The sequence below is a fragment of the Crotalus tigris genome, unplaced genomic scaffold, assembly GCF_016545835.1.
Source record: "Crotalus tigris isolate CLP2741 ecotype Arizona unplaced genomic scaffold, ASM1654583v1 scf7180000024167.7108832, whole genome shotgun sequence".
NCBI lineage: Eukaryota > Metazoa > Chordata > Lepidosauria > Squamata > Viperidae > Crotalus > Crotalus tigris.
The window spans coordinates 1,569,585-1,586,829 of NW_024100417.1; the positions used below are offsets into that span (position 1 = coordinate 1,569,585).

General features: G+C 38.6%; 1 protein-coding gene across 4 annotated transcripts in view; it reads left to right on the top strand.

Moving 5' to 3' along the window:
• Nucleotides 1–17,245, top strand: part of TEAD3 (TEA domain transcription factor 3) — a 123,920-nt gene that overhangs the window by 91,954 nt on the left and 14,721 nt on the right. For 2 of the 4 annotated variants that reach the window (XM_039323428.1, XM_039323427.1), the window contains exons 3-9: nt 6,085–6,149; nt 9,236–9,298; nt 9,427–9,489; nt 14,335–14,346; nt 14,830–14,967; nt 16,100–16,143; nt 16,903–16,964. In XM_039323428.1, the coding sequence (XP_039179362.1) occupies nt 6,085–6,149; nt 9,236–9,298; nt 9,427–9,489; nt 14,335–14,346; nt 14,830–14,967; nt 16,100–16,143; nt 16,903–16,964 (447 nt within the window). The remainder of the gene's footprint in view (nt 1–6,084; nt 6,150–9,235; nt 9,299–9,426; nt 9,490–14,334; nt 14,347–14,829; nt 14,968–16,099; nt 16,144–16,902; nt 16,965–17,245) is intronic. The other 2 variants (XM_039323430.1, XM_039323429.1) reach the window with 2 other exon arrangements.

Here is a 17,245-nt window from a genome sequence, read left to right on the forward strand (position 1 = left end):
TAAGTGCTATTGCTATAGAAGGATCACTTCTGTGTATATGATCAGTAGTTAGAAGATCATCAGTAGAAAAGCAATAAAGATGATTAGGGGACTGGAGGCTAAAACATACAGTAGTGGTCAAAACTGTGGAAACCTTTTGGGAAAAGTGTATTTTTGAGGTTTGATGGCTAATAACACCACTTTTTTGGGAGTAGTACCATAAAATTATATATCAATGGAAAGATAATTTAATCAAAAATATAATGCAACAAAGTTTGTTCAATTATCTGTACTATATTCTATGAAAAATTATAGCCAAATAACCAGAAAAAGGAAGCACAACTTGCTTAGGTTGATATCAGGTAGCTTTCCTTCATCTGATTGTAGCCAATGAGCATGCGTGTTTAGAGAGCCAATCAGGTGTCATCTTGTTTTGGCAATGAGCCAGTCAGATCACAGTAGGATTCAGTTATTGATGTCATGTATTGAAGCTGAGAGGAGGACATTTGTCAGTGTGTTATGTGATTGCTATCAAGTTGGTTGGGTTTTTTTCTTTCATTTAGTGAACTTGTAAAATGTAATAAAATTAAAGTAATGGTGCAAAGAGTTTGCCCAGAAATGATGTAAAATAGTATCATTAAGTGAACAAGGCTACAGTTATAAGAAATTAGAAGAAAAATTGGTGGAAACATAACCAAAGGTGGCATTTCTACTGTACACTTTTCCCAAAAGGTTTCCACAATTTTGGCCACTACTGTATAAAGAACAGTTGCTGGAATTAGGTATGTTTAATTTAATGAAAAGAAGGACTAGGGGTGACGTGTTAGCAGTGTTCCAATATTTAAGGGGTTGCCACAAAGTAGAGGGGGTCAATCTATTCTCCAAAGCACCTAAAGGCAGGACAAGAAGCAATGGATGAAAACTAATCAAGGAGAGAACAAATTTCCTGAGAGTTAGAACAATTAATCAGTGGAACAACTTGCCTCCAGAAGGTGTGAATGTTCCAACACTGGAAGTTTTTAAGAAGAGATTGGACAACCATTTGTCTGACATGGTATAGGGCTTCCTGCCTGAGCAGGGGGTTGGAGTAGAAGACCTCCAAGGTCCCTTCCAACTCTGTTATTCTGTTAGTCTCTTTTTAGTCAAGTGGGTCCTGAAATCCAAGGGTCACTTCTCTTGTAATTATGAAGTTTATCTATGTCCTGAACTTAGTCAGTAAATGGAGGAGATCATTTCTGTTAGAGTGTATCTTACAGCTACTGAGGCATTTTATTATCTTTTGCTGATTGTTTCCATGCTGTTTTTCAGTATCTGAACAATGCTACCGTTGTAACTAAAAGTCTGATAATAACTGATATGTTTACCCCTCACTACCTTAATATCTAGTGAAATGGTCAATCATTTTGTATGCCTTGATCTTTATTAAGATTGAAGGTGTGCATGTTTGTTTGTGTGTATTTGGCTATGTACTTGGAACACTTAAGATTTCTTATTTTTCAAGAAGCACAAGTACAAATCTCAGTTTACTTTTATGGCTGTTCTGGCAAGTCAGGAAGCTATGAAATAGGAAATGAAGCAGCAGTAAACTAGGAAATCAATCACAACAGCAGAGAAGTGCAGCCTTTTATTTAATAAACACCAGTTCGGTTCTTGGTCTTACTGTAAATGACAGCTTCATTTCCTTCCTTTCAATCTTTAACTCAGGAGAGGTATACATCTTGACCATAACATATGACAGTCTTCTTTAACCCAACACACCTTTTGGATGTGTTGGATTAAAATCTCCGTGATATTCATCCAACATAGTCGTGTTGGTTGAGGATAATGGAATAGATGAGCTAACATGTTTAGAAAGCTCCACATTGAGAAAGGCTTCAAAGGATGAACAAGGCAGCATGTGCTGGCAGCGTTCCTATAGGCAATATTAAAAATAAATTCTCAGCCAGGAAATTCATCCCACAACTGTCCTGGATGAATTCTGCAGAAACGAATAATGCCTGTTCTTATCTTCTTAAAGTAGAAATGGGAATGAATAATCCTTTCGTACAGCAAGCATGGTCTGTTGAGAAATGAAGGAAACCATTTCCTCACCAAAAAATCAATGCAAACTCAGATTTTGGCACATCTATCTTTGTTATATGAATGTAAGACTCTTATAGAATAATAGAAAGAATGGAGGCATATTTAAAAAGAATATTAAAAAAATACCAAAATAGACAGACATGGGATTTTGTCTAATATACTGACTTGGCTTTTTTAGATGTTGAATGTTATAAACCAGGCGGCAAAATTTCCATAAACAAAGTATTAGGTTGCTTAAATCAAAGAAGTTAGAGCAGTAGAAAGTCATAAGTTCTTTATCCCAGGTGGTGGGCACGCAGCTCACATTCATGGAAACAATGATTCAGTCAGTACAGGAACTGGACATCCTGAGTCAATTAAAGCACTCCTCCCCTCCCCAAAAAGAAACATTTATTTGATGTACTGTGATGTCAGATCCCACGTGGGTGACAGCCAGTTGAAAGCAATTGTTTGAAAATGTCTGGTTAAAGATCAGCTAGCAAACATGCGTATGTAGTGTAGAGGGAAAAAAGCCAGTTGAATGTTGCTCAGACAAAGAAGTTGCAATTTGGGATTATTTTACATAGCTGTTTGTTAGGCTTCAGAAGCAAGGCACAATTATAGCATAACTGAAAAAGAGCAGGAGAGCTGAAAATATGGTGGAAGGATTGACCCAAACTATTCAGCCTTATCCAGTTCTGCTGCCTGTCTTATTTCAGGAGACAAGATGCCCAGTTGCAGATAGACTCAAGGGCAGAAGCAGTACAGTTGTGTTTTCTCAAACTGATGGGTCATGGTAAATGGCTATTTTTAAATAGATCACACATCCATTTAAAAATCATAACCTTTTGAATCAGTGGAATTTTCAGGTGATAATTTTGGATTGTAAAAATTGCTACAGAATTGCTGTAGCCATACAGAATTGCTGTGCTTATTTCATAGCTAGTTGTGTTTCAGATTTTACCCACTGAATATTAAGAGAATTTTTTATGTACCTAGTAAAATATCAAAGAATTCTGAGAGAACAAATAAAATTAAAGTTAGGCATTTGTTTCATTATTTATTTCATGAACAAAGTAATCTAACATGGTGTGAAAAAGTAATTGCCCTGCTATTTATAAGAGTACATAATTGAAAAAAATCAAGATTAGACCTGCCCAAATAAATCTCACAATCTGTGGTTCTCCTTATCATTCTGAAATTTTCATTGCACAGATTCCAAGGCAGTTTATGCTAAGTTATTAACGCCTATCAATCTGGAAACGGTTTCAAAGTCATTTCTTAAGCTTGGGATTCCATTAATAGCAAGATGCAATATTGAAATGGAGAATATGTTGGGACAATAGTAAATGCTCCCAAAAGTAGCTGTCCTGTTAAAATCATTTAAAAGGTCAACATAAAATAATCCAGGGATCTGCAATCATTTCTTGTATTGGCTAAAAGTAAGTGTTCATGATCTCACAGCCAGAAAAGCACTTGGTAGAAATGGGAAATTAGCAATGTGGAAAGTATGGCTGATTAGGAAGAACAGGGAAGCTGATCTAAGGTTTGCCAAAAAGTATGAGGATGTTCCAGTGGACAATTGGAGAGATGACTCAAAAGTGGACTTTGGTGGTTCTGTGGATGACACTATATCTAGCAAAAACTAAACACTGTGATTTATTATAGAAGCTAATACCAAGTACATCAATTTTGTTATATGAGCATACTTTGCTACTTAAGATTCTGATGACTTGCCATAGTTGAAGGAAGCATGAATTCTGTTAGATAAAACAATTTTTCAGGAGAAAATTAAACCCTTTTTCCTCTTAAGTGGGACACGCAACAAGAAAGAGATCGCAGGTTTACAAGCAACATTGTGGAGAGAAAAAAATGTAGTTTTGGAAAGTCCAGAGCCAAGTCCAGGTTTAAAACGCCACGGAAGTATAATGTCAGAGCCTGAAATAAACAGTTAACCTAGAAAACATCCAAATATTATTGAACGGATACAAATAACCATGGAAGAATGGGTCCAAATTCCTACACAACAATGTGAGGGACTGATAATTACAGGAAGTGTTTGATTGCAGTTATTGCAGTTAAAGTGATACAACCAGTCATTAACTCCAAGAAGGCAATTCTTTTTTTTTTCACAGTCATTTTTAATGTTAGATGGCTTTAGTGCAGTGTTTCTCAACCTTGACAATTTTAAGGCATGTGGACTTCAACTCCCAGAATTCCACAGCAATGCTGGCTGTGGAATTCTGGGAGTTGAAGTCCACATGCCTTAAAATTGTCAAGGTTGAGAAACACTGCTTTAGTGCTTAATTTCATTTATATCATTAATAACTATTTGTTCTTTTAAATTCCATTCATATATTAAGAGAACCAACATTAAGCTCTGATAATATTCAGTGGCAAAAAAATCAGAAAATATAAAAAGAGCAAATATTTTTTCACAGAACTGTACATGAGAAGAGTTGTAGTACAGTAGTAATACCAGGCTGAGGAATGCTGTGTAAAACTTTTGAATAGGTCCCAACAGAACTGTGTATGCATGTGCACAACTGCTAAGAGGAATCCAACTCTTAAGTTACATGTAGTCCTACTTTGTCTTTCTCAGCCACGAAATAAAATAGAGCTAGTCTTCTGTTATTTTTTTATATATATCAATGTCAGGAACTGCATATATCAAGGGTTATGCACTGAACCAGATGGCTTTTATGATGGTATTGTTACTCTAGTATTCGGTATCATCCTTCTCTTTCCCTCTCACATGGTGTTGTTTGACTGGGCACAGCACCTGGTCTTGCCTGTAAAAAACTATGGTGATAGGGAGGGGAGAGAAAAGAAGAGGCATGGTTGGCGGACTGTGATGTGACTTCATTTAAGACTTCTGTCCCCAAGGCTGAAAAGCAATGCTTTCCTTGAAAGGAAAATAGGACTCTAGCTATGCCAGAAAAACCACACTTGCTTCAGCTTTCAACCCCCCCCTCTCTCTCCCTCCCTCCCTCCCTTCCTCCTTCCCTCCCTCCCTCTATCTCCCTCCCTCCCTCCCTTCCTCCCTCCCTTCCTTCCTTCCCTCCCTCCCTCCCCCCCCTCTCTCTCTCTCCTAAGTTAGCTGCAAGGGCATTTCAGCCAGCTTTAGCCAATACCATCTGGTCCATCAAAATAAATCTGGCATGCTTCCCCAAAACTATTCTCCTTCCATGTTGAGGGGGGAGGGAGATGAGGGAAAAGAAAGTTCCCAGCTGCTCTGACGTTTGAATTTAGATTGGCCACAGCTGGCCTGTAAAATGTGGAGCAAAAGCTCTTCTGCTTCAAATTAGGACAAAGAGGAGGTTGGGAAGCTCCTTTCAGAAGGCAGTGCCACTTAAAACATCCCAGTAGGTTGCACGTCCTGTTGACTGTTGTATATCAGACCTCAAACTCTGAGCATCCATACCTTTGTATTTTACAGCTTTTTTTTTTTTAAAAAAAAAAACTCTTTTTCTTCTGTATTATAAAAGTTCCTTGGAGTCATGCATGAAAGCTAGGAAGATGAGAAGGAGGATTTCTTGGTCCAAGCATGAATGCATCTTCCTGTGAGAGCTGAAGTAAGCATGGCAGAATAGGGCAAGAAATATTCTGGGTTTCCAGATTAGGCTACAAATCCTGGTCCTCGGAAAACCCATAATTTGTACAAAGGGAACAATGACTTTCTAGCTACATCTCTGTGTGTCCCATGTTTGCATTGTTTTCTGAGTGTCCAGCTTAAGCACCTGGGTTTTTTGTTGTTGTTTTTTGCCAACACTATGGACTGTTGTGGATATTTGATTCAATGCATAAACAACCAGGGCCTTAAGCAGAGTTTTTTTCAGACCATCTTTTTCAATTAGAGAAGAGTTGCGTTAGTGCCATCTTCTGGTAAAATGTCATCACTGAGTTAGGAGTAGGAGTTCACACTGTTTGTCAGCTTGAAGGATCTAGGAAAGTAGATCTAATTTTTCAGAGGGCAGCCTTTTATTCCTAAGAAGTGGGACAGTGTGCATTCATCACATTACATCTTTGCCTTTTCTGGTTTAGGACGCAATGAACTGATAGCAAGATACATCAAGCTACGGACAGGGAAGACAAGGACTAGAAAACAGGTAAAAATGCATTTCATGCTTCTCCCTTTAAAAAGTGTGTGGAATGAAAAAAATTACTAATCTATATACATGCATGTTTTTTGATATATGCATGCTCCAGTGCTGTGATCTGGTGTACTGTTAACTTACATGGTGGATAACTTAACCGGCAAAAATCATGCCAAGGAGATATGTGATCTTTAAATTCTCATTTTGACTCAGTCACTGGTCTGCTGCGAGATTTCTGTTTTATCTTTCTTAACATAGGTTTCCTATGGATAACCGCTATTTATCTCACACACAAAAAAACACCAGAATATCTTCAATCATTTGACTTCAAATGGCTGGATTTATATTTGAGAAACACTTTATTTATTGTATAATTTAAAGTTTTAGGAATTAAGAATTAAGAATGGCAAGTCTAGCTACTAAATCACTTGTCAGAGGTTTCCCAATATGGGTGATTTCCTGATGTGTGGCCTTCAGCTTTCCAAATTCTGCAGCCAGCTATTGCTGAATATTCTAGAAGTGAAATCTACACATCTGTAAGTTGCTGTTACAAGCAATAAAAATTGACCCTGGCTTTTAGCGAATCTTCCTTTCAAATTAGGCATCTTTAGAGGACCACTTAAGAACCATTTGGCCCTATAAAAAGTTGGGAAGAATCCTGAAGTGGAAGACCTGTTTAGCAAACCAGTGAATGCAAACAAGTCAGTGGAAAAAATGAAGGGCTTTTATTAAAAATTACTCACCAGTTATATTATTGAGTTTTAATTCAATAAAGGCTAAGGTTTTATATAAGTACTTCTACCAAACTAATTTCATTTCACTTTATCATTCTTAATCCCTTAATCCCTTTGCCCATGCTATCCGAGCTGGCCCACTTCTTCTGCAGCTGAGGCCTGGCCTCTGACTACGAAATGCAGGCCAGAGCTCCATTCTGAGCTGCAGAATAAAGCTGTTCCTTCAGCTGCAGAAGAAGTGGGCTGGGAGGCCTGGGTACAGTGGTAAGCTCTATCCCCACCCCTGCCCTAGCTTGATTTTTAGGCGTGCGCCTTGCCCCAAAACTAGGTCTTATTTTTGGGCTAGGGCTTATATTAGGCCCACCCCCCAAAATCAAGCTAAGGCTTATTTTCAGGGTAGGTCTTATTTTTGGGGGGACACGGCAGTAACAAATTTTGGACTGTGCTTTTTCCTTGTACATGAGATTGCATACTACATTGTAGACAGTCTCTAGAACAGGGGTTCCCAACCCCTGGTCCGTGAACTGGCACTGGGCTGCGGCATGCCAGCAACTGGGCCACGCAAACAAGCGAAGCCTCATCCACGCCCCCTCTGCCATGGAAAAAATCTTTCTCCATAGAATCGGTCCCTGGTGCCCAAAAGGTTGGGGGCCTCTGCTGTAGATGATTACTGGACTCTTATTACTTGCTAAGTCTGCCTAATTGAATCAGAAACTTTCATTCTTCTGGTCAATCTCAAAAAAAATTGAAGTACAGTATAAAAAACAGAATTGGGATGGGGAGTATACCATGTGTACATTTATCCGATGGTCTTCTAGCTATTTGTTTTTTTTATTAATGGAGAAAGAGCAGTCATGTCATTTGTATTGTAAAAGCTGTCATGAATGAAACTTCAGTTTTACCTTTGTTTCCATTTTCTTCCTCTTCAAACTGATAGGTACAACTTTCAGAATAATTAGGGGTTCATTAGTGGAGACCGGCAGAATTCTTTGTGGAACTCTATGTTAGCTATGTTAGATTGCATTGCGTGACATATTAATGAAAGTTGTTTATTTGGACTAGGAAAATTATTGTTTATAAAATTACAATCAATTCCTCCTATTTTAATTCCTTTGTGTCCTTCCATGGTACAGGGAAATTGGAAATGCCAGTCCCACATCTGGACTGATTTCTCTAGGCATCTTTATTGGGCTGTCTGAAAGCAGATCTTTCATGTTGAGCTGTTTATCTTTACAGATATGATTCTCAGCTCCAAAGCTAACAGTCTATAACTTTCTGCTGAAACTGAAAATCACATATAGCAGGAAATGGTTTATAAGACAATTCTAAGCATATTTATTGGGACTGCAAACTGTCCCAAGAGATTGGAATGGATTGCAAAGCATGTCACTATAAAACAGAGCAGATTTATTTTGGTTTTTTTTTTTTTCCTATTGCCTGGCTTATTGCATTTCATCAGCTCTCCCAATCATTGGAGATGTGCTTTGTATAGAGCTGTGTCTGTACAGAAGTATAAAGTTTAAAATAATGTATATAGAGTAAGAAAAAAGCCATTTCCATTGTCTGTTTTTAACACAGATTAAAATTGATGTAGATATTAGGTGAATTCCTTCACCTGTCTTTGTATATAATATCAATATTTTGTTAATGAAAACTATGTGTTATGACTTCCTGCAAAGATTGTTTCATTAGTCAGTTATAATCAATCATAAACTGATTTTTATCCAAAATATTAAACCAGTTCTCAAAGCCATAAACTCATATTTAATTTCTGTCTACCATTTTATTCCCTAAAAGCAGTTTTGCACACAGCTGAGAAATGTTTCATATTTTCTAGGTATCAGTATTTATAGTATCAAGAACTAATATTTTGAAGAGCCTTCCCATAAACAGTTTTAATTGCATGAAAGGCAGTTCAGTTACCTGATTAAGAAAAATCAAATAAGTAGACAGGGGATTGCATAGTTGAGAAGAGTGGAAGGGCCCAAAGCAACAAAATGTCTGTAGATCAGAATTTGACTACTTTCTGAAATCAGTATGGTTAATAATGTGTAGAAATCCCTGAGAAATAATAAACTTAAAATTGAAAGTATTTCTTGCTGCCAAAGAACCCTAAAACTGGTATTTCCTAGGAACATTCCCAAATGTGTCACTCAGCAAGATTACAGCAACTTCCGTCAACTGATTTTTTTCAGTAAGCATTAACTGCTATTTACCCTGCAAGCTGATATTATTCCGTCAGAACTTCAACTGGCTTAGGAGGCCAGTGTGTGTCACATGGGTGCTTGAAGCACTGTTGTCAATATGGGGTCATACCTTCATTCTTTTTATGTTTTCCTTTTTGAATGACTTGGCGGGGCCTAGGTGTCCAGCCATATACAGGTTCTAGCTCGGAAGAAGGTGCGAGAGTACCAGGTTGGCATAAAGGTACGTTGGAGACCCTGCCCATGCATCCATGGTATGTGAGCATGGGCAGCCCCCTCTCCTTCCTTTCCTTTCCTCTGGTTGACGGCTCTGCTGTTTTTCCCCCTCTCCTTCTGCTTTTCTCTCTGCAGGTCTCTAGCCACTTGCAGGTTCTAGCCAGACGGAAATCTCGTGAGATTCAGTCCAAGCTGAAGGTACGCGCTTCCCCAGCTTTCTCACCTTTAAGCCGTAGCCATGCTGCAGCTAACATACTGCACTCTGTTATTGCCACTCTGTTCCTTTTATGTCCTTGCCCCTTTCCCTTTGATCCTGGGATCAGATCAAAGCTAGAACTCTTGAAGAGAGAGAGCTGGTTGGTAGATGTCATAGAGCAGGAGTGTCAAACTCGCAACGTCACGTGATGTTTCGCGGCATATCGCAACTTTTTTCCATTGCCACCATTGAGGCGGGTGTGGTTTCGCTATAATGAATCCGGCCCCTGGGCCGGCAGTTTGACACCCCTGTCATAGAGCATCTTTACGTGGCAGGATTTGAATGGGACTGTTATCTAAAACAGTCCATTTTGTGTTTCAGTGGAAAAACAGAAGAGTAAATCTCCAGTAAGAACTTTCCAGATTGGACTTTCAACAGCTGGCTCTTGTTTTTCCATAAACACCTAGTGATACTACTAATCCTATCAGGTGACATTTGTTATATACCTTCACCTGAACTCTTTAACTATAACCCTAAAAGTCTTAACAAAGCTAGCTATACAGAATGCATAATGGCCTATGAAATGATGTGAGAATTGCACCCAGGTAGTCCTCGACTTACAACCACAAGTGAGCCCCAAATTTATGTTGCTAAGCAAGATAGCTGTTAAGTGAGTTTTGCCCCATTTTACAACCTTTCTTTCCATAGTTATTAAGTGAATCACTGTAATTGTTAAGTTAGTAACACAGTTGTTAAGTGAATCTGGCTTCCCCGTTGTCTTTGCTTGTCAGAAGGTCGCAAAAGGGAATGATACGCCCCCCAGGACATTCCTACCGTCACAAGTCACAAATAAATACCGGTTGCCCTGTGTCTGAATGATTCCCATTACTGTCCACACTACTATACAGACAGTCATCAACCTACAACAGTTCATTTAGTGACAGTTCAAAGTTATAGCGGCACTGAAAAAAAGTGACTGATGGCTGTTTTCTCCACTTACAGCCATTGTAGCGTTCCCTGAGGTCATGTGATCAAAATTCAGATACTCGGCAACTGGTTCGTATTTATGACGGTTGCAGTGTCATGTGATCATCTTTTGCAACCTTCTGACAAGCAAAGCCGATGGGGAAGCCAGATTCACTTAACAACTGAGTGATTTACTTAACAACTGGGGCAAGAAAGGTCATCAAATGGGGCAAAGCTCACTTAACAAATATTTCACTTAACAACAGAAATTTGGGGTTCAGTTGTGGTCATAAGTTGAGGACTACCTGTATTCTGGACCAACTGCAGCTTCTGGGTAGACATCTCCAAGTAGAATACACTGCAGTAATCCAGTCATGAAGTGACAAAGAGCACAATCGACTCTGTTCAGGATGTACAGTTGAGCATCATCTGCATATTGATGATGCCTAACTCCAAACAGCAGGTGACTTTAACCAGCGGTTCCCTGTTAATGATAAATAAAAGGGAGCGTTGAGCTCTACTATTATTGTTAATTATATAACAATCATCTATAATAGCAATATGTCATTATTAAGTATTACTTTGAATTTAATTATTAAGTTATTAGTGTGAGTGGGTTAAGCTTGAGTTAATTTATTTTTTACCCTAGCAGGTAGAGAAGCAAATGAAACAGTCGTTACTCTAGCTCTCTTATGGAAACTGTTGTATGATGTGTTTAAGAATCTAATAAATTATTTGGCAAGGAAGCCTATGCAGTGGTTGCAACAGAGATGCACAGAACCAGAAAGGAACGTAAGATGGCTGTGGCTGAATCAGGATCTATAGAACAAGTTCATGAAACCAGGAACTAAGGAAACTGGGCAAGGATGCAACTGGAGAGCTTTATCCTGTGATTGCCTTTCCTTTTCTTCTGTGGTTGGCTTTTTTTCTCCTTATTCTGTAACTGGAGATTGACTAACTTGATCCCTTCCCTCTGTGTGTTCTGTGTATTGTGATTTGCTGAATAAAATGTCAGAAGGTGGAGCACGGAGAGTGGGGTGGTTCTAAAGGAAGTCAGAGAACATTCTAAACTGATCTGGAATATCTTTTCATTTTTGTTGGTGAATATATGCTTTGGAAAGAACTGAAAAATTCTTTGTAGATTCCCCAAGGTAGACAATATATTTAAGTAGGATTGGGAAAGTTGCAGATAGTTGTCTCCCCATCTTTTGACCCCAAAAGCAAAAAAATATTGACTATTTACAAACAGATTACATTGCCTATATTTATTGTCAAAGCCCAGGTTTCCATAGAATTCAGTAAATACTTCCAGTTGAAGACTGGCATAGAAGAGTAAAAAAAGATGTAGAAGTGAATTGTATGCAATAATTGAGTATATAATTCTAGAGCATGTTTACTTTCATTCTGACCCTGTAGGAAATCTTCCACAAAAGTTAGAAAATACATTACCCCAGAAGTGAGATTGGCATGCTAGTCAATTGACGCCAAGAAATATTTTTGCCAAATACTTTAGAAATGACACTATCTACAGTATATTTTACTTTTTCTTATTTGTAAGCAAATTTCCCCTTAAGCTCTGTATTCAGAGTAAACCTTAGCTACTTGCTGTGAATATTGCCAGTGGCAAAATCTCTTCCAAGTGAGTCATGTGTCCAAGTGAAACCAGGAAGCCACATTTTCAAATTATTCCTCAAGTTGAAATTTGATATTATACTGGCATCTGTGGGAGTAGGTTATACTGAAGTCCATGCAACTGGCTTCTGGCTGAATATACTAGGTGGTTCATTAGAAGACAAGCCATGTATACACAGTGAACCTGACCTGCCTCCCAAAGTTATTATAAGAATAAAATGGGAAGAGTATTCATACCCCAATTGAAACTCCTTGCACAAAAGATAAGTGAGAACAAAGAGGGACTGGTAATTAAATCACTTATCAACACTCTTTTGAAGTTAATGTCATTACTTCATAATAACAATTATTATTTAATCTTTTGAATACATATCAAGCAATATATTTGGTATATTAAAAATTGCTGTTGTAACTCTTAGGTTTGAGATATACTTGGCAGCTTTTTACAGGATGCATGCCCAAATTAATCCTGTTGTTGCTGGTACTTTAATTTTGATATAAGGAAGATCCTTGGAAGAAAATGCCGGACCTTGAGTGTGTAGCAGTGCAGTCACATTGCTAAGCCATGTTGTTCCTGCATGTGCATCTGTATGCCCGTAACTGGGGCTGCCTGTCTTCTTATACCGAAACATGGCTTTTGTAGCCTGCTTTAATACGAGTTAGTTGTCCACAATACTGCATTTCTGATTTTTTTTAAATGTTAAATGGTGAACAAAAGTATATTCATTTTTAACAGACTTACAAAGTAATTAACAATGAAGCCCTGTATATTCTACTTCATGACAAAATGACCCTTTTCAGACTCTGGAATTAGCCAACTCAGTAGGCACCACTACTAGCAATTTGTGCCTTGGGGTGAGGGAGGATACTCAGAAAATAAATTCTCCTTTTATAACTGCATTGTGACATTGAAATCTACTTGAGATGATCTTTAATTCTGTCCCTGCTAGTTCAGAATTGAGATTTTGAGACTGGTCCAGTATTGATAAACTTATCTCAGATTCAGTTCTGGATTGTAAAGATGTTTCATGGCATCTTCATAGCCACTTCACTGAGTTAGTCTTTAAACTTTAATAAGGGAGCCAAAGAAAATATAAAAACAATGCAGAAGATCTAATGATTCACACAACTGTCTGCACGCAAGCAATATATTCTTAACAATACCAAATAGTAATGTTAGAATACACTGCTATTCTTTAATATATAGCATAAAAATTTATAATTATACCTATAATTCAGTGCAGTACATACTTAAGGCTATCATATATGCCCTGCCAAAATCCTGGATAGGTTTTCTGTATCTTTATTTTGCCATCTAGTTGTCATCCAGACTATTGCACTCTAGATATGACAGTCTTAATTTACCTCTTCTGTATAATTGTGCAAGCCCATGATAGAAGAGAACATTGAACAATGAGCATTGCTTTTCGTTTGTATCTGTCTAATGTGCCAAAGAGTATAACCATCCATACATAGACCTAGACCAGTGGTTCTCAACCTGTGGGTCGGGACCCCATTTGGGGTCAAACGACCATTTCACGGGGGTTGCCAAACAAGGCTGTCCGCCATTTTTCCCCCTTTTTTGGCCACGCCCCTGGCACCCAGTGATGTATAAGTGGTTGGGGGTCACCACAACATGGGGAACTGTATTATGGGGTCGCGGCATTAGAAAGGTTGAGAACCACTGACCTAGACTAATTTGCAGAAGAGCAAAACTGGAGAGCCTGCTCAGTGTTTGACTTTAAAAAAAAACCTTGCTCATTGTTCACTTCATTTGTGAACACGAAGAAGATATCCATCCTGCCAGGTGGGATTTTCCACCCATTCCCTTTTAGCCAAAGTTCCCAGGATTCTGTGAAGTAGGATACATTGGAAATTGGCCTTGCTCAGATGTAATTTATTTACAAAGTAAAGTTAGATGTCTGTGGAGATTCTCAGTCATCCAGGTCATGGTTGTTCCAAAGGTGCTTTTTCAAAAGGCAACTGAACTTTCTTCGTTTTTGCTCGAAGATGTTTTGCTTCTTATCCCAAAAACTGAAGAACTTAGAGAATTGAAGAAGCTTCTTGGATGAGAAGCGAATTGTCTTTAAGGAAAAACAAAGTCCAGTTGCCTTTTGGACAAAGTAAAGGTAGATTATTTCAATACCTTGAAATCCTATTATGATTATAGATATTATGCAGATTTTCCTCATCCTTCTCCCATACTTGGGTTCTAATCATATTTCTCTTTTTCTTTTTCCTTCATGCAGGCTATGAACTTGGTAAGTACCACCCAGACCTGTCTTTATTTCATTAGTTTTAAATACCGTATAGGTCCCGAGAAGATTAAAAAAAAATCCTTAACCTCAGTGAAACCCAAAACGATGTCTGATAATGCTATAAATAAGAAGCTGCTGTTTGGAGAATTTGAACATTATGCTATGAAGCTGCCTGTGCTTTGCTTCTCTGACTCTACTTAAGTTGTACAGAACTGGAGAGTTTGACTGTCTCTGATTAACACGGTTCCTTGAGAATCAGCCTTCTGAAACCAGTGGCAACTATCTCATTATTTTTCAGAAACAGCTTGGCTGAATGGTTTATAGTTAGTGTACAGTAATTGAAACTCAGACAGAAAATGTTTATTGTAACAAATATTATAAAAAGTATCCCTTAATTTAGGTGGCTTGTTATTTTTGTGCACTCTCAAGGTATGGATTAGCAAGCTCTCCTTCTGTTTATTTATTCATTTTTATCCTATTTTGAAGGATCAAGTCTCAAAGGACAAGGCTTTGCAGAGTATGGCTTCCATGTCTTCAGCACAGATTGTATCTGCCAGTGTCCTGCAGAACAAACTGAGTCCTCCTCCTCCACTCCCTCAGGCTGTCTTCTCTGCTGCTCCCAGGGTAAGAAATGTCCCACATAAGCACTAAGGATTCCTAGGAGAGGTGCCCTTGGCTTATTTGAAACACGTTAGGTATTTTATACGAAGCTGCATCAGCTATCCATCTCTGGCTTTCTAAACTCAAGTGCCATGTTTAATCACTAAGCAAGGAAGTCCTCAGTGGCTTGCAGGCAGGATGGTGAGCCGGGAGCAGCTCCTGCCGATGCAGGAAGGTTTGTGGGTGGGCACCATACAAACCAGTACCACTGGGTGACTGGGCATGCACTACAGATTGCAGGTGGGCACATGCTATAGAGCAGTGTTTCCCAAACTTGACAATTTTAAGGCATGTGGACTTCAACTCCCAGAATTCCACAGCCAGCATTGCTGGCTGTGGAATTCTGGGAGTTGAAGTCCACATGCCTTAAAATTGTCAAGTTTGGGAAACACTGCTAGAGTAGTACAGGATCCCCAAGATCTCATACTCCATAGCCAGATTCCCTAGGAGAAAAAGCAGCAGGAATGGGAGTTACTTATTGGAGTGACTTGTGATTTTCTGTTCTGGCTTCCCCATTCACTTTGCTTGTGGGAAGCTGGCAGGGAAGGTTGTAAATGGTGATCATGTGACCACATGACACTGCGACCATCGTAAGATCATGATCATGAGACTGTGGGAATCCTAACTTCTGACAGTTGCTGCACAAGTGGGTCATTATCCGAAGACTACCTGTACCAATTTTGAGATTGTGAATTTTAAGGGTGTAAATAATACTGGTTTGCCCCTCTAAACCCTCCTCTCCATTCTCATCCCTTCTCCCACCATCACGCCCCAAAATGGGTATAAGTTTCCAGCCTCATTTTCTTCAGTGATGGTGCTAAATCAGCAGGTGGGCTCCTAAGGTTCTTGCAAAGATGAGGAAGCTCGGTTACAACAACTAATTCTTTCACAGTTTGCCTACCTCTATCTAACTATTACTTTACTAAAATTAAGAAAATACTCTGGCTTTGTGTAGAGGTACCTACTGATATAGTCCCAGTTTTTAAATGTCTGCTAGTGGCAAAAGTTTCAAACTATTTTATAGAAAGTGTATTAAATACTCCCCCTTAACATGCTGTGAATCATTTCATGTTTTCTATCCTTTTTATTTTCTCAGTTTTGGAGTGGGCCTATCCCAGGACAGTCTGGCTCTTCTCAGGAGTAAGTAGGTGGGGTGGGATGGGATGGGATAATCTTGAACGTGACTTTTGTAGCGTAGGTGCTTGAGCTGTAGGCGATGGGTACATTTTTAATGCTGATGCAAGATTAGGGTTTTCAAACAAACTCTTGTTACTATTTTTCAAAAACAGAATAATTGAATCCTAGTTACCTGTTGCACACAGAGATTGCTCCAACTCAAATGTGGAAAACATTATGTAAACTCTTCCATTGTTTGGATAATGTTTCACTTCAGAAACCCTGCCACAGCAAAGCCCACCAATATTTCTTTATCAATTGTATTAAATTTTTGGTATGATATAAAAGTACTGGAGAGTCAATACTTTTAGATACATAATTCCAGAAATCCAAGATTATGCTGGATCGGATCAAAAGACCCATCAAGTCCAGCACTGTGCTTCCACATTGACTGGTCTGTGACTATGAGAAACCCACTGGTGTGAAAAAGCTAGCACCTTTCTGCTCATATACAACAAATCCCAGTGATGGCAAAATAATGACATGCAGGCATAAATGCTGCAATTTTACACCCATACCCCAATGTCTGATGTAAATATATAAATCATGAGATTTATATTATGATAACACATAATTTCATCATTTGCCTCACCCTTGCCCCTTCTACTATTGCTCGCATTGCCTAGCATCTGATATTCAGAGAAAAGCTGTACCTGAGATACGCAGATTAGAGGAAGGTTTTTCAAAATAACTTAGCCTATTCTGTGTTATTTTGTTTTTCAGCATTAAACCTTTTGCACAACCAGCCTACCCCATTCAGCCACCCATGCCTCCATCACTAGCCAGTAAGTGGTCTGTCTCACTTGATTTCTCCAATTTAGCCTCCTCTTGATGCTCTACCATGCAAAAACTAAAAATTTCTTGTCTCCTGTCTCCTTTACCACCATCCATATGTGATTCCATTATTTGTTTACATGGTACAACTCTTTTCTGCCGTTGCTGCTCACAAGAACTCTTTTCTTACCAACTGCAGTAGTGAATTTAATTGGAGTAATTATCATCTTAATGAAAGTGATAGTGCCACTAGGCTACACGTTTTGTAATTTATATGCAGCATATGAATGCA